Genomic DNA, 20511 nt, shown 5'->3' with positions numbered 1-20511 from the left:
CAGTAGTAGAGGTAACACAGGTAACTAGTTTGTGCTAGATAAGGAAACAAGAAAGTGTTGGTTTTTTTAGGAGGTAAGTTTTCGTAAGCTTTGTCAAGTCTTGATATGATTACATTTACTGTATTTGGTTTATAATAATTGTATAAAGAATTATTGGTAAATATTTAAGTTATTTCACCAAATGTTTACCTTGGCTCCACAAGGCACCAGAAGAATTGGAAGACCCATTCCTACATGGATGAGGACTAGGAAACATGAAGTAGATGATGATGATGAACGGAGAATTATTGAATTGAAAGTTCAAGACAGAGACGAATGGATAAATTTTACTGAGGCCCTTTTGCTTCAATAGGCGTAGGAGATGATGGTTCAAGTTACTGTACTTATATATTTTGTCATACACAACCGGAATGTGTTTTATGAGGGGATTGAAATCTCATATTCAGATGGTAAAACACCCTGTTATCTAAAGGTTAAGCTTTTTATAACACGTCAGTATTATAGTGTTTACATTAAGTAAAAACCTTTGTGATGAAAAGTCTGAACATGCAGAATAATTCTACTGTTGCCATTCAGCCAACTATATTTCTAAGTGAATTTGGTAAAATTGTTATTCCCCCACTAATAAACCTTACGATATTTATATGGATGATCTTTCGGCAGAGCTGGAAGGTAGCCATTAGGCTAAAAGTGCGAGGTGGCAACCCTACCTAACTGCTTGATCGGGTAGGCCCAGGGTGGTTAGGGAGTACCCAGCCACCTCTATATATACTCTCTCAGCTGTGAGCTACATCACTTTCTTTTGGCTTGGTAGAGAGCGGATGTCTCCTCTCTCCTCCCCAGGCTGTCATTGGACATTGTAATAATTCTTTCTCTTTTCAGGTGTGAATGCTGCTTCTGATCACCTTCATGCGAACCTGTCCTGGACGGGAGGGTGCTGCGTGCGGTACCTTTGTCATCGCTGGATACCAACCTGCACTCTGTGTCTTTCGTGTAGAGGGCATTGTTGCAAGCAGGGTTCGCCCTGTGTAGTATAGGGAGTGGCCTGCCTACCAAAGGGAGAAGGTTAGACAGCACAAGAAGAGGGCTAAGCGCAATCTTTCTCCCTAAGGGGAAAGGAAAGCGTGTCTTTCTTCCTTTCACACCCCCAAATGTCTTTCTAAAACTCTCCTCGTTTGCTTACTTCCAAGAGGCGATCGAGCAGGAGGGCAAACCACTGAACTCCTTGGCAACCCCAGGTTACTGGGGAGTTAGTTGCTTCCCTTAGAGGAGCAACTATACCTCCAGTCGCCGGGAAGCCATTTTACCTTGCAGATGTGTTGCCGGTATGATGGTCCTTACTCTTAAAAGTTGCCCCTACTCAGAGGCCCTCTTTGGCAGAAATTGTCGGGCATAGGTATTCCTTTGAAGCAGCTGGAATGCCCGAGGTTTCCTCCGTCCAGTGTGGCTCCTAGTGCTCGTGTTACGAGCACTTCTACTTGTGAATCTCGTCCATTGTTGCACAAAACTCGCAATTTTGCACGCAAATCTTGTGAATTTACGCGCAAATCGGCAATTTCCACGAGCGGTTCATGAGTTGACGTTTAGAACCGCAAGCAAGTGTGGTACAAATACCTCCACCACCGGCTTCTACCACCTCTAGCGGCAGATCTGTATCCTTCCCAGAAGGGTTTAAGAGGCCTCCTAATGGGTATGGTGATGTGCCTATTATCCAGATCTGTCCTCTAAATTCGATAAAGGAGCATCTCTCTTTGCCTCAAAGACACTCTCCTACGTCTGCGCAGGATCCCTTTTGAGTTCCTCCTAGGGGACGTTCTCCTCCTGGATTCTCGAGGGAAGCCCAGGACTTACCAAAGGGTGCTGAGCTCCCTGCATAGGTGAGTATCTTATTACCTGGCAGAAGTCCTTGGGTGTGGCTCCTCCACTGCCACAGCCCCCGATTGTTCCAGTCAGTGCTACTCCTCGATTCCCTCGGAGTCTACCTCAAGCTCATCTCTTAGGAGTTTTGATCGTAGGAGGAGACCATTGTTGGACAGGGCACGACAATCTTCTCCACCTTGATCGCATGCCGAGGTGCTTCCTTCTTCTGATTCTTATCTAGCTAACCTTCCCTCTACTCCGGTGAAGGCAAGGGAGACCATGGCAAAGAGACAGAAGAGGAGGATGAGAAGCATAACTCCACTGCATGCCGATCTCATCCATCCTAGAACAAGTAGGGACATTGGCTCTCCCAGGGAGATCTGTCTACCCCTTCATCCCTCAAGAAATTGAGGTAGTGCCTATGGACCCAGCATCCAATTTCCTTACCTCTACCTGAGGAAGAGCCTACAGCTCCTGCTGCTGAGGCTTCGGCTATTGGTGTCCCAAAACCCTCGCACGTTCCTCCCTCCAACATCGTGGAGGAACACTTCCCTGTGCGAAGGGAATCTAAAGGCACAAAGTCAAAGACGACGAACGCCGCGGCAAAGGAAGCTTGTTTGGTGATGGCACATAGAAGGTCCCCTGTGGCGAGTTCCTCGATCGATCCAATTGACAACCCTGACCTACCCCAACCTCTGGATGTGAGCCTGGAGGTAGATGAGCCATTGGACACTGATGATGAAAATCTTCCGAGAGTAGCTAGTCTGAGCATAGCTTTTGGCAGGTCCTCTCTTTCATGAGGGCCATCAATGGACTATCAACTCTGGTACCACCACCCAGGAATGGAAGTATATGGTTCTCGACAAGATATTAGAGACCAAGAAACCCCCTTGAACCAGTGCAGCCTTGCCCTGGTCTAAAGGCCTGATGGCTGCCAAAAGTAAGGCTATTGTCCAGATAGCCAGAACTTCCAGTTCAGTGAGGGCAGGTTCTCCTCTCGGTCTTTGCCGCTTCCTTTCCTTCTACAAAGGAAATATTAAGAGTTTGAAGGGGAACCACATTCCACTATGTCCTTCGACCCTTCAGTGGAATCTCTTGACGAAGGGTCTTCCGACTCGAAAACTCTCCTCTCTACGGGGCTCCTTCTCGGCAGATGAGCTTTTCAACAAAATGAGGCGTGAAGAACGCCATTCTGGCGGATTTGTGGCTAAACTTATGGTTGGGGTCCTTGGGCTTCATGGTGCGCTCCCATGATCTTTCAAAGGAGTCCGCTAGGAAGTCTTTGGAGTCTTTCCTTTTGTCAGGTACCCTTCTTCTTTGTCTTCATCTTTTCCCACTTCTATGTGGGGTCGATGTTTCTGGTCCGCTTTCTCCATCTACCTCTGTCCCAAACTTCATCACCGGTTAATCCTTTTGATCGAAGGTCATCCTTGATACAGTGCATCCACCTTCGCTTTGGTCTCCCTCTCCCTCTCGTTCCCTGTACCTCCATTTCCATCACTCTCCTCCCAATATACTGTTCATCTCTTCTCATGACATGACCATACCACCTCAGTCTACTTTCTTGGATCTTATCTGATAGTTTTCTAACTCCTGTGGTACCCCTAATTACCTCATTCCATATCTTATCTCTTCTTGTCACCCCACACATCCATCTTGACATTCTCATCTCTGCCACATCCATCTTCTTCTCTTCTGTCTTCTTTATTGCCAGCTCCTTTGTGGATCCCTTTGCATAGAGGCTTAACTGCACTGGATCCAGAGTCAGAAGTGGGAGAGATTGAATGAACGGGACGTAATGCCCTATAGCGACCACTTCTATTATCCAGGGATCTGCTCTGTGATGCTGACACCTCTGCTAGAAGCGCTGCAGGCATCCTCTCATAGGCTCCCTTTTTGTCGGGTACCCAAAGTCTTGAATTCTTATCGCACCACGTTGTCAACTTGTGGGCAAATGCTATTCTCAAGAGAAGGGATACAGTCATTGGGAAATTCCATAAACAGGTGTTGAAGGTGGAAGTCTCACGTTTGAGGAATTCACCCCTTAGGGTTCTTCTCTCTTTGTTCCAGAGGAGGTTGAGAGGGCTGATGAATGATGGAGAAAATAGTCAAACGATTCTCTCCTCCATAGGGCCATGACATCAAGGCCCTATGGAAGACCATCCCAGTTTTCATGTGGTCAATAGGTTGCTTCTAATCCCTCAACTTCTAGGTCCTGGGGACCTACCAAGGTGTCTAAACAGCCCTTTCAGTTTAAATTGTCCTTCAAAGTAAAGAAGGGCACCTCGCTCCCAGTAGGAATGGCAATCCTCATCACTTACCACCATTGGAAGCCTATGAGGGGATGCCTGCAGCGCTTCTAGCAGAGGTGGCAGCATCACAGGACAGATACCTGGACGATAGAAGTGGTTGCTATAGGGTATCATGTCCCGTTCATTCAATCTCTCCCTCTTCTGACTCTGGATCCAGTGCACTTAAGCTTCTTTGCGAAGGGATCCACAAAGGAGCTGGCCTTCAGGGCCAAAGTCCAGACCTTGCTGCAGAAGTGCACTCTCAAAGAGGTTGTGGACAGGTGTCCATGCTTTTACAGCTAAATTTTTCTAGTGAAAAAGGTGACTGGAGTCTGGAGACCAGTCATCGATCTCTTCCCCCTGAACAAGTTTGTTCAACAGACTGTTTGGGATGGAGACGGCAGACACTGTCATCCAGACGTTTCGTCCAAGGGACTTCACGTGCACTCTTGATCTCAAGGACGCATTCTTCCAGATCCCAATCTATCCGTCTTCAAGGAAGTATCTTTGATTCATACACGAGGACAAAATATATCAGTTCAAGGTTCTCTGCTTCGGTCTCACGACAGCACCTCAGGTCTTAACCAATTTACCCTATCGTCATCTTGTGCTCACAGGAACAGCATTCATCTCCTCAGAACCTGGACGATTGGCTGATTTTGGCAGATTCTGAGACGACCCTTCTTCATCACTGAGACTTGCTTCTTGAGTTTTGTCAGGATCTGGGGGTCTTGATAAATCTCAGTCATCACTGCTTCCTTCACTGAGACTGGTATATCACGGAATGATATAGATACCGTCCAACAGAATGTCTTCCCATGAGATGAAAAAGTACACAGGCTGAGAGAAGTGGCTTCACCCTTCCTCAGACAGGAAGCCCTACTGGCCTATCGTTGGTAGAGTCTGTTAGGTCACCTAACCTCTCTCCTCCGTTTAGTCCCAAACAACCGCCTCAGGATAAGATCCCTGCAGTGGCAGCTAAAGTCCGTGTGGAACTAACATTCAGATCCACCGGACACACTAGTTCCAATTACTCAGGAACAAGTGATGGACCTGCTTTGGTGGGTGGTAAATGAAAATCTTCGCAAAGGTCAGGATCTTCTCGTCCCTCCTCCAGACTTGATGCTCTTAACGGATGCATCAAAAGAAGGATGGGGGAGGGGAACTAGCTGCATCACAGGATCTCCAGCCTCTGGTCAGTCAGAGTAAGGTACCAGCGCATGAACCTCCTAAGGATGAGAGTGGCAGACCTAGCAATACTTAAGTTCCAACAGATGCTGGCAGGGCACTCGGTGGTGTTGATGAGCGACAACACCACAGTAGTGGCTTACATAAACAAACAAACAAGGCAGTACCTTTTTGCAGCCTCTATGCCATCTTGCAGTAAAGATTCTGATGGTCAGCAGAACATTTGGTGTCCCTATCAGCTCGCTTCATTCCAGGCAAGAGGAATGTGCTTGCAGACAATCTGAGCTGAGCAACTCTGATAGTAGGCTCTAAATGGTCCTCTGATAGCCAACAAAGTCCTGACTTTGTGGGGTTTCCTGACTAAGACCTGTTCGCAACATCTCTGAACAGCAAGCTTCCACTGTACTGTTCTCCAGTCCTAGACCCTCAGGCTCTATGGCAGGATGCATTTCAACAATGGTGGGACAACATAGACGGTTATGCCTTTCCCCCGTTCTGTCTGATGAGAAGACTGCTCAAGGCCAGAGCATCCAAAACCTAATGATGACTCTTGTAGCTCCGCTGTGGCATCATGGAGAGTGGTTCTTGGACCTCCTGCAACTACTAGTAGATCTACCAAGAGAACTCCCTCCACGACCAAATCTACTCAATCACATGGAAACATCTTTCACAGAATCCTGTAGTCGCTTCGACTTCACACCTGAAGACTATCCAGCGTCTCTTCTCTAAGAACGGCTTTTCATAAGTTGCTGAGAGAATGTCCAGATACTTGCATAAGTCCTCAGCCTCTGCGTGCCAGGAAAAAGTGGACAGTCTTCTGTGGTTGGTATCATGGAAGGAGTATCTGTCCTCGATGCTTTTATCCTATAATAGCGGAGTTCCTTTTATACCTTCGGGAGGAAAAGCTACTTTCAGTCTCGACGGTGAAAGGCTACCGCTCAGCCTTAAGCCTTGCTTTTAAGCTGAAAGGAGTCGATATTTCCTCTTCGTTGGAGCTTTGTTTCCTCATGTTTTCAGGTCCTTAAAAGGAGCTCCCTATGAACCATTATGCCATGCAACTGACCGAAACCTCATTTTGAAGACAGCGTTCCTGCTCGCTTTAGCCTCGGCAAAGAGAGTTGGTGAACTTTATGGCCTCTCATATGACATCGCCTATTCAATGGGATTGGGGGCATTGCCAAGACTCAAAATCTGGGGGTACTGAACCCTAGTTTGGGCCCTTTCAGATTATGAGTATGTTCTGTGACTAATATGACCCAGATTATTTGTTACAATGCCCAGTGAGGAGTTTGAGATATTATCTTGAACGCACTGCAGCAACATGGCCCCGACTAACTTTTTTTTTTTTTTCCATAACTAAAAGCACTATTTCATCCTGGATATACCAAGTGATTAGGTTAGTTCCTGCTCACACCAGCATTAGCGACTGTCGCCTTTTATTTCAGCTCTATAGAGTAAAGACCATCTTTCTCTCCCCAAAACCTGTTAACTGATTTACAATTAAAAGCAGTTGGCCCAAAGGTTAATAAAAAGTCCTTTTTCTCTCAGAGCTAACTTTGGTAATCGCAGGTCCCCGTGCAAGGCAAGGCAAGGTAGCAAGAGGTCTTTAGCCTCGACTTCTGTTTGCCCTGGTGTTTGCTCTGCTTTTGGTGGCCAGGCGTGAGCAGTTGCTGACAAGAGTTCTCAGAGTGACTTGTCGTGTAACTCCTTCAGGTGAACCCAGAAACGAGCTTCGGCTATGTTTCACATGCAACACACTGTCGACCTTCAACTTGAGCTCAGCTCATTGTCAGGAAACAGAGAGTGCTGCCTGGAGATTTGTCTACAGGTGTTTGAGAACTTTCCCTTCTAAGGGAAAGTCCCTCGACCAGCCCCTGTCAGCAATCTTCCTGCTTGCGGGGAGAATTACCGACAGCAGCAACAGAAGTTAGTCGCTTTACCGTCACGGGAGAGACTGCCCTCACCTGTGTGGTTTTCCCCTTCGGTGGATTCCTCCAGCGGGTTGTGTTTGCCCCTGCCCCACTCTTGGTCATAGGAGCTTGGCGACGAAGGAGTTGGGTGACTTGATTGCAGTTCCTACTAACGGTCACCTGACCTTCAGGGTACAAAACTAGCCTCGTTGCAACTTCCCTCTGGGGTCTTTGCCACAGATAGTGACAACTGCCGGCCGCCTACAGCCGCCTCCTCTCCCATTGACGAGTCTCGTAGGCTTCGACTCTTCAGTGTTATTGTCGACATCGTGCCTCCGGGCACAATAAAGCTCTTAGTTTTGTGAAGGACCTGTGCCTCATGGGTTTCAATCTTTTACGAGGGAGAAACTACTTGTAGGCTATAATTCTTTGGGGTTTTTCCTACATCGTGCCTCTTAGGGCAAAACAAAGCTCAATATTTGTGATGCCAAGTCCTTCGAGACCTGTGCCTCATGTTTCAATCTCTTCCGTCTGAGAAACTACCTTTTTCCTTCCCTTTTGAGGGGATGACATAAGGCTATTCACTGACCCCTTTTGAGGGGTAGGATGAGCATGAGCACTTCGGAAAGACCTTAGTTTCGCAAAGAAGTCATGCGCAGTGTTGCGTACCCATCCACTGAGCTCTGTCGAGGTGGATGAGCAAGCTCTTCTGTCTAGCGAAGGTCCGTGAGCATCCCAGGTTGCTCACCTTAACACCCATGGTTGGCTTGCGAGACCCTACTCGCTAGCTTGTGTTACTTTGGTACAGTACAGAGCTAAACCTTAATGTTGCCTCAAATGCGCACTATTTTTAGCTAGTTTGTGCAGCTTTAGCTTACTGTTGCCACAAATGAGGGCTAGTTTGGTAGCGTACACTTTCTTTCATCACTTGTATCTAGCCATACAGGTAAGAATCAATGCTCTCCTCACCAGCGTTCGCATGCGCTCGACAGTGTTCACCGATTCTTGTTAGCGTTTGCGTGCGCATGCCAGCATTTGCTGGTAAGCCTATACAAACCTGCCTAGTGTTTGACTTCTTTGTGTTCTGGTCCAACAAACTTTTGCATGTGAGACTACACCTCTTCATGGGAAAGTCTCTTCCCCGAGGAGGTTTACATGACTACTGTATAGGCATTTGTTGAAACTCCATAAAGATGAAACGAACTTCTTCGGTAGTGCATGTGCTCTCACATAGACAAAACTTCAGGGTTATTTTGGCAAATACAGTTTACCACCAATCGCTTTCATCCGCTGCATGCATCATTGTGCCCCTGGTTACGAGTTCTCGTTAGACGTCGAGTTTCGTGAAATGTAATCCCTCAGGGTTATTAACTCTGTTTTTGTTTCCCTACGGAATGTAGAGCTCTTTGGACCACTTGCACAATGGGCTGGTGAGACATACCCTTGCAAGGTTATATTTTGCAAGCCTCTAGTCTCTTGGGAATCATATTATTTTCTGCTTACATTTATGAATCATAGTAAGCTCCGCCAAGTAGGCACTGCCTTCATGCTGGTCAGTTCCTTCCTAGCTTTCCAATCAACCGTCTTAAGTTTTTTTTTTTTAAAGACAAACTTCACATAACTGAATCTATTTTGGGAAGGGAACATTGAAGCTCTTGTCAGGCAGGCCGATTCGTCGGAAACTATTAAATAAAAGCTTTTTCACTGTTAGTAGGAAGAAGGTGGTCTTGTTTGCGAACGTTGATGACTTTATCTGAGTTCTGGACGTAACAAAGAATTCAGCCTACGCTCATGTTAGTCCCTACTCCCTAGTCTGTGTTGCTGGTTCTTAGATGGAATTGTGTATACATTACCTATCCAACAATACATTAAAGAAATTTCTCAATCCTACCTTTAGGATGTAGTTAGTGTGATTGGTCACTAGCGACCGGTTTTTTGCCCAACAGCGACCGCTGAGGAGATTCGCTGTAATAACGGCTCCTTTGAGGGAGTACCGTCTACCCTGGTATTACCGATATGTAAGCATGCATACTCGGCAAACTCCCACTGGATTGGAGGCAGTTGGAAGATAGGTTTCCCCCCCACATAGCAGTTGTGTGCAACTGGTTACTTGCCATTGGTTTTTGGCAACTGGTTGCACATCTTGACATCAATCAACTTGAGTTGATTACTTGCTAGGTAATCTCAAAGCCCCTTGGGAGTAATCGAGGAGAATTGACCTTCATCTTGAGAATCTGGGTTTCTTGTTCTACTCAGTGGAACTTGCTAACTTTTAAGTGGAGGACCAACAGTCACTGTCCCTGGGAATTGTTGGCTACCCTACTGGGTAACCAGGTAGCCCAGAGCCCATCCCATTATCCAACAATTAATGGGGAAAAGTTTTTCCTTTATTCCTCACGAGTCTTAACCTTTTAAGAGAGAGTGCCTCCTCTTGTAGGAGTTCTTAGCACTACCCACCAGGCTTCTGCGGGAGACAGGTCGTACGAGAATACTCTGGTCCATTCTACTTGGGTTTGAGCACTGACCGGAGTCTTGCACAAGGTTGCGCACCCATTCACCAAACACTAGCGAAGTGGGTAGGTGAGCTCCTGACGGACAGCGGCATGTTATCTAGGTCACCTGGTAGAGGTGGATACTTCACAGGACCTAACTGTGGTCAGTTTCTGCACTCAAGGAAGGATAAGTCTTTCCGTTCACACACACTAATCCGTCAAATAATAATTTCAAATTCCTTTGCATGGTTGAGCGGTATCCAGAAGATAGTGGACGAATCTTGGGCAGCATGGCATACCCTACCAATTAATGAGGTGGGTGGGCAAACTCATCTGCCTGACGAAGTTGCTCGTCTCAATTCTGCTGCGTGTAGTGCTTTATTGGGCGAGTCTTTCTATTAAGACCGCGTGTGCAATTGCGAACAGGTAGGTCAATTACATGTAAGAACTGAGGAACGGCGCGCTTTCCTAGCTCTCACTTCCGAGTGCGCGCCCCCAGCAGGACGAACTGGAAGAGGTGCGCAAGCCAGCGCAAATTGCCAGCCTCCACCTCTCCAACACTCATTGTTCAGTTGATTTACTCAGTAGCAGGGCAGATGTACCAATACAAGGAGCTGTGCTTCATCCTGTTCACGAGGGTATTCTCTTAAGCGCCCACCTGGGCTCACAAGAATGGCATTCATCTCCTTCATTACCTAGATAATTGGTTGTTTCTGGCAGACTTGAGGGAGTTTCCTTCTCCTTCGAGGCTAGCTTCTTGCCTTTTACCACGATTTGGGGATTTTGATAAATCGTGAGAAGTCCCATCTGCAACCGGTCAAGATAGAAACAAGCCTCCTGCCTTTTACCACGATCTGGGATTTTGATAAATCGTGAGAAGTCCCATCTCCAACCAGTCCAAGATATGGTATATCTAGGAATAAGAATCAGGAACACACTAGGCAAGATCTATCAGTCCGAGGATCGTATAAAGAGGCTGAGAGAAATAACCCGGAGCTTTCTCTTGGGGGACGAATTGCCTCTCGTATGACGGGATGGGGGAAGTGACACTCGGCTTCGTCCATGAGCTTATTACTAAGACTCCAAATCCAGGGGTACTGGACCACAGATTCGGGCCCTTCAGATTGCAAGCTTTTGTTCTGTAATCAACGACCCAGATCAATTGTTACTATGCCCGGTGAGGAGTTTGATATACTATCTTGAAGGCACTGCAGCAACATAGCCCAGACTAACATCTGTTGTTAGCTCAGGGAGAGTAACAGGGAGGATCACCAAGAACACAGTTTCCTCCTGGATTCGCCAAGTGATTGAAAGAGCCTTGGCTCTTGATCCTTCTCAGGCTTGTCGACCTAGAGCCCTTGATGTCAAGGGAATCGGTACTTCCCTGGCGTTTAAACACAATTTCTCCGTGTTGTAGGGTCTCCGAGCGGGTGCGTGGAAAATACAAACCACCTTCACAGTCCATTACGTGAAAGACGTGACCCACAGGAGACTTGATACGTTTACTATTGGTCCTTTGGTGGCTGCTCAACAAGTGCTTTAAAATACCTCAAGCTCCTTGATGGACAGGTAGCAGTTGGTTGAGGGCATTGGCTACCCATGTTAAGACTGGGATGAATGAGGAGAATGTCTGGCTTTCCTTATTCATCTTCCCCTCCCTTGGGGTACAGCACCATGGGTCCCTCTGCAAGCTGGCTTCAACCTCTGCAGGTAATTAACACTTCCCTTGTGTAGCCTATATGTTATAAATGATTATACAGTACTGTGCATGTCCCCATTGCTTTCTGCGAGGGAGCAATGGTATCAGTCTTGTTGTTTCTTATATAAACTCCAACGTTCATACAAACAACCACCTCTATTTTACTACATTGCACAGGCTGTGAGTATACTCACTTTGTATATTTCAGCGAGGTGTCAAAGTTTTCCCTAGACCTCAGTCATATACTATACTAGGTAAAACTGGGTCAATATCCATATCAGATCTAGGACTACTGCCCACCTAAGAGCGAGTCATCCACATAAATAACTGAAGGTTTGTTAGTATGGGAACAAATGACAAATGTGGAGATAATTTCTATTTTTCCCTAATACAAACTTGGTTATTTACATAAATTGGTCCGCCATCACCTGTCCCCAAGGAGTCCTGCCTGTAATAAAAAGTGAAGTGTCTCACTACTGTGAGAGTATATATAGAGGCGGCTGGGTACCTCCAGCCACCCCCAGCTTACCCGCACAAGCGGTTAGGCAGGGTTGCCACCTCGCAAATAAGGTCTAATGGCTACCTCCAACTGCCGCTGAAAGAATATCCACATGAATAACGCCAAGTATGTATTAGTTAATGAAAAATGCAAATTATCTCTAAATTTGTCATATTTACTTATTTATTTAGTTTATTATAAGTTAGGCTGCAAACCTAGTTGGAAAAGCAGGATGCTATAAGCCCAAGGGCTCCAATTGGGAAAAATAGCCTAGTGAGGAAAGAATATAAGAAAATAAATTAACTACAAGAGAAGTAATAACCAACTAAAATAGAATATTTTAGGAACAGCAACAGTATTAAAATAGATCTTTCATATATAAACTATAGACTATAGAGAGAGACTTACGTCAGCCTGTTTTAACATAAAACTATTTTTGCTATGTTTGAACTTTAGAATCTACTACCCTATTAGAAAGATCATTCCACAATTTGGTCATAGCTGGAATAAAACTTCTAGAGTACTGTGTATTACTGAGCATGAATTAGAATTAAGTGCATATCTAGCATTACGAACAGAATGGTACTTAACGGGAAAATGTGAATACAAAAGATGGTGAGAATTTTGAAAAATTTTATGCAACATGCATAAAGAACAAAACCGAATGATGATGTCAAGGATTACAGTAACATCTCGAGCAGGGATAAGAAATTTAATAGACCGTAGGTTCCTGTCTAAATTAAGATGATATTTGGCAGCTGAAACCCAGACAGGACAACAAAACTCAAAACGATACAAAATGAAAGAATTAAAGGGACTTCAGAATAGATTAAATAGATTAATCACCAAAAATTCTAAGTCTTCATTTTTTTGTGCAATTGAAGAAGACAGACAATGTGTTTCTCAAAAGTAAATTTGCTTTAAAAAATCCTGACTAAAATTTTAAGTCCTACATAGTTAAAGAAACATTATCAATGCCAAGATCCAGATGTTTAGGAGCCACTGTCCTTGTCCTACTTGCAAGCAAACTTTTGAATCGTGTTAATGTACAACTTCATGCCCCATAATTTGCACCCTGCAGTAATTTTAGCCAGATCTCTATTAAGGGATTCAGCAATTCCAGATCTATATTCAGGCGATGGAATTTGTGCGAAGAGAGTAGCATTGTATATGCAACAAGCTTGTTTTACATGTGTATATAGTACAAAAAGAAATGGCCGGATTTTAGAAATGACTAATTTTTATTACAATTCGATTCGTTTGCAAAATTTTTGGTTTTATCGTTAGATTTTAAATTATATGGCTAAATATCAATTAATATACTTATATAATGCATAGTTCCAACCTTACCTCCAATCTTAATACAATATGGAATGAACCATAGATGAGAATTGAAAACATCATACTGCAGACCTAATAACCAAACTGGTAACACGTGAAGACCTGCAATAGTCCAAATACCCCATGGATTCCGAAAATCTGAAAAATGTCCAGTAGATATAATCACTACTACAATTCCTTTTATAAATACTGAATTTTAAGAATAGAACTGATTATTTCTGTACTCAGCTGATGGTCATATTACCTCTCTCGAAGCTTGTTAAATGTTAGTGTTCCCTAAAATTGAAGATTTCCCATTTTATTTCCGTGTAATAGCCCTGCCCTTTTAGTGATGTATTAAAATTTATGAAAGAGTTTGGTAGTACTGCCGAGTGTTTAAGCTATATTTTCTTTTTCAGTTCACTTATCAACATTGGCCCTTTTTGGATACAATATGCATTCTGCATTATAGAGTAATAGGGGATGTCCTCTCTTGGCTTAGCTATGTTTTAAGCTTTGTGGGTTGTTGAAGGGATTTGTCACTGGAGGTAATAATGATTCTCACTCTGTGTCGTGCCAGGGTCACCTTGGATGTCAGGATGCCAGATAACTCATAATCAATAGGTCAATCAAAAGGGATTTGAAAAACCATTGTGAGAATGGCGTTCCTTAATAATTCCTTTTATGAAGAAATATTTTTGATAAGTGGCTACCCAAGTAAAAGATTTCAGTTGTCAAGAAAATACTCAGTTAGGGGGAATTTCCATAGAAGACTGGACTAATTGTTGACTGAGGGAAAGGGTAGAGATCCAAGCCTAACCTGTCCTTTCAAATGCTATGCTAGCTTTTCAAGTTTTGCCCAGTGATTCTGGTATAGGCTACAAGTTGGTAAGGGTTATGTTGGTACAAAGTGCATTATAAATTTGATAGCCTCTTCTTGAGGACCACCGCTTTCTGAAATTACTTCAGCTCCTTTGATTGTGAAACCTTTTAGTTTTCATATCCAATTAGCTCTATATGACTACCAGATTCAGAGATTAAAACTGGGTTGGTTGCCCTGACCCTAAAATCACTCCATTCCCCGAAGTAAGCACTCATGAGTAACCTTTATATACATATGTCAATAATATGGCAAATCGGATGGTTCAGGTGGAACGTGAACTGTAGATAAGTCTTTAAAACCTTCAACTGGAGCTGAGAATTTGTTAAGTCATGTTTTGATTGGTAATGGGGATCAGTCTGGTGTAGGCATGGCCACTAGTTCATCTCTAATTTCATCTAGTGATGTTAACGTGGGTGCTAGTACCTCAACTGCCAAAAAGTCTCTTATCTGGCACAGGTGCAAGGAGAATACTAAAAAGCAGGAGGCTTTAAGATTCCAATTTTAAAGATTCTACTGGAAAAGGTCCTGAAGGTTCAGGTAAGTTCTGATAATACATTAACTTTTCATTGAATCCCTTGAATCACTTATATAACCTGTATAAATTTCAAATATATTGCAAAGTACAGTACATACATTATGTACAGCTTGCATGCATTCATTTATACAGTACTGTGCAGTAGTAAAATTGCTTTATTATTGATTTACAGATGAATACTTAGTAATATTATTGATATAAAGAATGCTTACCATTTATGCTCTCTAAATTCCTCTGCTTCTCGTAAGACCACTATTTTGAATGATTCATAGGATCATTGTAATTATATGTGAACACTGCTATTAGTTTCTGCTGTGTTTGAGACATAACCCCATCATAGTCAAATGGTCGCTGAAATATGCTTTCGCTGTCTCAGTCTTTGATATGTGGGAGTAGAGTACAGTATAAAGAAACTTTGGCTTTATCACCCTTGGTTCCATTACCTGCATATATTTACATGGCAGGGTTATATGCTGCAGATTCACAACCCACACAGAAATGCATAGTGAATTCAGAAGATATTCCCTAGTAATCTTTTTTCCAAATAACCTGCTAAATAATAAAAATCTCAATCTGCAACATTGGTAGAATGTCATTGTTAAAAAAAAAATGCTACGAAAGAACTGGAAATACAAAGGAGATACAGTATACCCCCACACAAGTATTTTCATATACAGTCATGTGAACTTAATATTCCACTAGAGAGGAAGGGGTATTACAAGAATGGAAAATGAGAATCTCTTTAGGGTAGACATCAAAATTCAACCAGCTTTGAGAGAGAACCAATAGGAAGTATTATAGTTTGTTATTTTTTGGCAATTAATGTTTTTAAATATACAATTTAATGTGATAATTAAAATTAACCACAGCTGTAAGAAATTCCTTACTGTTAGCCATTGCCAATCCAATGAGTTTAGGTGGTCGTATCTGGTGACCATGAGAGAGTTTATCACGCCATTCAGATCCAAATGAATGATTACACACAAAAGCAGTCCACTCTACAGCAGCAATCAGGTACAACATCTGAAAAAAATAATCATGCAGATCTGACAAAATAATTTTCCCAAAGAACAATAAGTATAAATCAATTTTAGTGGTCTCATTGAAGTAGTCAAAAATTATAGTGCTCAAGCTTCCAGAGTGCAGCCCTTGAGCTACTGAAGTCTAGATATAACAGTGCTATTTCCTTGTATAATCCCTACATAGTTGTCCCCTGATTCAGCTTTAGAAACAAAGGAGCAATGTGACTATTGTACTTTTGTGGAAGTTCATTCGTGAAAAGTTTTACAAATATGCAAATTTCTGATTGGAAATAAGGTTATTTGAAGAATTTTCACTGAAGATCAAATAACTACCTCATTATTAGTAACTTTAAAAATACCCATTATCAGTAACTTTATAATAATAATAAAGTACTTAATCTTTTGTAAACAAAATAAAGTTTCTGATACACCACTATCATATAAGGCTAACTTTGTAGTAGTCACATTTAGACACCATATCACTGTTAGTGAAATAGGCAGTAACTAGGTAGGTGCACTCAGGTCCATGTGCTCCCCAGACCTTTAGGTGTCCATCAGCCATGAAGCGGATTTGTTGAGACCAATTATCTGCAAGAAAAGTAGGGGGAATATTGCTCTGAATTATTCATTATAATCACTTTAGTTGGGCTTGCATGAAAAAAATAACCTAGTTTTTGAAGAACAGCATTTGCTCTTCAGCCTTGGTCACTGCTCTTGCCATTGGTGAGAGCTGGTTCTCGCATGAGTCTGGCTTCTGGTTAGAGGTCTGTCCTATGTCTGCTTTGGTCATCGCTTCTGGTCTCATCAGATGCAGTGGTCACTGCTTCTGGGATTAATATTGCTCTGGTCTTTACATACGGGTAGCTTCTGATCACTCTTATGTTTGCTCCAGTCCTCTAGCCATGGCCTCCTAACATCAGTGCAGTTCTTCTGGTGCAGATCTTTACAATGGCATAATTCTGATGCTTCCCTGTAGAACACAGCTCTGGTAATGACCTGGGTCATCTCCATGGTTCTAATCCTGTTAGGGGTTAACTATCTGGTCACTGCTTTTCTGCTATGGCAATGGTCATTTTGGCACTTGATCTCTAGGTTGTGACCAGGGAACTATTCTGATGAGATTTAATCACTAGAACAAGCCCTTATCACAGTGTTCCTTCCATGTGAAAGAAAGCAGCTGATTTTGATTGCCCCTTCAAGATAACCCCACTGATTGATTCCTGGCACAGCTCTTATCATGGTTCATTCAAATAAGCCTCAATTTCTCCAAGCACAAGGATGATTCCATCTGGTGATGGTAAACATTTCTCCTATAGGGGAATGGGTGCTTCCTGTCTTGGCATGGAAGAGGAAAGGTAGTTGAAGATCTTTCTGTAAAGAGAACATTAAAACTTTCAAATAGATTGCAATGAGTTGTTGTTGATGGGTAGCATAGTGAGTTTAGGAATGTGATATCTGGTGTTCCTCAGGGAAGTATTCTTGGCCTATTTTTTTCTTATATTATATGCACGACATGGGGGTCGGCTAAGAAAACTAGCTCATTGCAATTGCAGATGATGATATACTCTGCATAAATTCCATCTCCTGAATGTAGATCTGGGGTTGCTGAATCCCTTAAGAGAGATCTACCGGTAGTTAAAATTAGTGCATGGTGCAAATTATGTGGCATGAAATTGAATTCTAACAAAGCTCAAAGTATGATTGTAAGTAGGTAGAAGAAAGTGGCTCCTCAAGATCTGGATCTCTGTATTGATGATGTTTTTAACTCTGTAAACTTAAAATTTTAGGTGTAATTTTTTATAGCAAATTTACTTTTGAGAAATGCATCTAGTTTCAATTCTTCAGTTGCACAAAAAATTGACTCATTGAGAAAGTCTTGGGATATTCTGAGATCAATCTTTTCTGAAGTGTTTTAATTATTTTATTCTGTCTCTTCTTCAGTTGCTGAATCTCATCATAATTTCTTGGTGTATTAAATTTCTTATGCCTGATCTAGGTATTAAACTGGCACAGTAGTTCATTTAATTACTTTTACATGTTGCATAAGATATTTCATAATTCTGACCATCCTTTGCATTCAGATCTTCCCGGACAGTACCATCCTGTTCGTACCATTAGGTATGCAGTTACTGTAATTCTAGTAGACATGCCTTTTCCATCATGAGGCTCAGTACTACACAGTATTCTAGAGTTTTTTTTTCCAGTTGTGACCAAGTTGTAGAATGATTTTCCTAATCAGGTAGTTGAATCGGTGAAACTTGAAAGGTTCAAACTTGTAGCGAATGTTATGTTGAAGAGGGTCATAAGTTTTTTATATTTTATCTATTTCAATGTTGTTACTGTTCTTGAAATTTTTTATTTTAATTTTTTATTACTTTTCTTGTTTATTTATTTCCTTTCCTCACTTGGCTATTTTTCCCTGTTGGAGCCCTTGGGCTATAGCTTCCTGCTTTTCCAATTAGGGTTGTAGCTTAGCCAGTAGTGTTAATGATAATAACTAGTTGGTAAGCTATCTATTCAACAGCATCCATGTTTGCAGCAATTGATTAAACTGGATCAACACTGAAAGTGTGATTTGAGAGGCATAAGTGAGGTGGGCAGTTAGGTCAGAAATTTGCCATATCATTTAACTCCAAAACCCAAGAGCTTACATAGTGGAGTCTTGGTAGACATCTTACAGTGCTTCCTATAAATGCATTGCTCCCACTGATTATAATTAAACAATCAAAGCAGGGTGGACTAGTGAAACTACTCTAGGTGCATGCTACTACAGCGCAGCTCGTGTGAGGAACTGTCAAAGCATGACTTGTACATGTGTTACAGTACAATGAATACCAGATAAGCCAAAAACTCTTCTACTACCAACTTATTAAAAAATACAAGAACACACTGTACAAGATACTTGTATGTAGAGAATAGATTTAATAATTTGTGAATTAAAGTTTCAAGTTAACTAAATAATATATTTAAACATACCTTCATGAGGCTACAAAAAATACAAAATATGGAAAAAGTAAGATTTGATAGCTTTGAGGAGTAAGGAAGGATTACAATCACACAAAAAATTTTAAATATTCAGTATACATAAATACACAAAAGCATCAGCTTGTGAATTTTTTTTAGTCATATGCAGCCCTACATTGTAGAGAATATCAAAATGTTATTAATTAAAAAAAATTATAAGCCTTGTTAAACAGTCACTATTGTGGACACTGGTGGTAGGTCTGTAACATAAGACTTTTACCCAATTCAGGAGCACAGTGTAATTTATGAACTATCGGAAAGATAACCACAAACCATAATTGGCAAAAACTTATGAACTAAAATAATAGAAAGCACTTTATTTCCATTTTTCATTCGAATAAAGATAGAAAACTTTCATATTTTTAAATAAATCTATTAAATTTACTAAGCCCTATCCCTTTCTTCTCTTGTAAGTATCCTCTTGTCCACAATCTTCTCTAACCCTTCTAATTATCATATTAATGCCATTACTTCTACTGTAGGGATGTGGTGCCTGGCTGCTAATCGCCAGACTTGGGTTCGATTCCCGCTCAAACTCCTTAGTTCCTTCGGTTGCTGCAACCTCACCATCCTTGTGAGCTAAGGTTGGGGGGTTTTGGGGAGCCTATAGTTATACCTGCCGAGTCATAAGCAGCCATTACCTAGCCCTCCCAGGTCCTAGCTTGGCTGCTGATCTTGTGTAATATGGCACGTCTCTAGGGCATTGTCCTGCATGTTAGGGCAATGTCACTGTCCTTTGCCTCTGCTATTCATGAGCAGCCTTTAAACCTTTATACTTAGAATATTTGAAATTTTACCAATGATTTAACTAATCTTCTCTTAATCACATACAATACAATTATCTACTTTCTGAACATGTGTGTGGCTTTTAAGAGGTGTTGACAGACTGGCAATGTAGCATATTAAAAGCATGTCGGGTCACACTCTTTCTGACAGAGCAATGGTCAGGATATATTTGTCATTGCTCCCAACATTATCAAAGGTGTTTACTTCGCTGCTTACACAATGGTCAGGATAAATTTGTCATTGGTCCCAACATTTTCAAAATTGTTGACTTAGCTGCTTTACACCTGTATGAAATAGCTAGTGTGCTACATCTGACCTTTCCCTATGTTGTAGCACAGTTCTTCAAGGATCTGTTCACCTTTCTTCTAGTCATTAATAGCCTCCTCAGACATTTAGATGCAAATCTTTACTTTTTTTTTTATAACACACACACAAACACTCTCTCTCTCTCTCTCTCTCTCTCTCTCTCTCTCTCTCTCTCTCTCTCTCTCTCTCTCTCTCTCTCTCTCTCTCTCTTTCTTTCTTTTTTTTTTTTTTTTTTTTTTTTTTTTTTTTTTTTTTTTTTTTTTTTTTTATTTAGATTACCATAATTATGCAGACAAAACTTTTAATTATTTCAAGCAAAATTTTATTCTCATCTAAAAACTTTACCCAATTTCCTCATGATATATTTTATAGTGGGGTATACTTGTTCTTCTAATGAAATCCTTCTCTACATACTGCTCTGCATTTATGCAAAGAAAGAAAGTATGATGGAATGATGTCTTATTTCCCTATCATATATACACAGTATCAACTTAAACTAAAATTTCCGGCTTACTTACAGGATGCAAATGGGTCCAAAGCAAGCCACGGCTAACATTGTCAATAACCACATCGAACTGAAATAAAAGACGTAATGTCTTTAATGTTTTTTCAAAGATGATTTTATAGGAATACACAATTTTACCATGCAAACATTTCTTTATCAAATCTGCTACCTTTATATCTGGTGAACTAAGT

General features: G+C 41.9%; 1 protein-coding gene and 1 long non-coding RNA gene across 5 annotated transcripts in view; one reads left to right on the top strand and one right to left on the bottom strand.

Annotated features, from left to right (window-relative positions):
• The window catches only part of LOC137645983 (uncharacterized), a 49962-nt gene that overhangs the window by 9206 nt on the left and 20245 nt on the right, over window positions 1-20511 (bottom strand). For all 3 annotated transcript variants that reach the window (XM_068379091.1, XM_068379090.1, XM_068379089.1), the window contains 3 exons: window positions 20334-20390; window positions 15565-15700; window positions 13290-13418 (listed from right to left, as the gene is read on the bottom strand). In XM_068379091.1, the coding sequence (XP_068235192.1) occupies window positions 13290-13418; window positions 15565-15700; window positions 20334-20390 (322 nt within the window). The remainder of the gene's footprint in view (window positions 1-13289; window positions 13419-15564; window positions 15701-20333; window positions 20391-20511) is intronic.
• The window catches only part of LOC137645984 (uncharacterized), an 80540-nt gene that overhangs the window by 44907 nt on the left and 15122 nt on the right, over window positions 1-20511 (top strand). Inside the window, exon 3 of one of the 2 annotated variants that reach the window (XR_011045370.1) lies at window positions 20336-20468. The exons of the other annotated variant lie outside the window; for it this stretch is intronic. This is a non-coding gene — a long non-coding RNA (uncharacterized lncRNA). Of the gene's footprint in view, window positions 1-20335; window positions 20469-20511 lie in introns of those variants that run through there. 2 annotated transcript variants of the gene reach the window in all.

Source organism: Palaemon carinicauda, chromosome 8 (assembly GCF_036898095.1).
Source record: "Palaemon carinicauda isolate YSFRI2023 chromosome 8, ASM3689809v2, whole genome shotgun sequence".
Taxonomy (NCBI): Eukaryota; Metazoa; Arthropoda; class Malacostraca; order Decapoda; family Palaemonidae; genus Palaemon; species Palaemon carinicauda.
The sequence above is the reverse complement of the archived record's forward strand: the minus strand, read 5'-3'. Positions and strand labels throughout refer to the sequence as shown.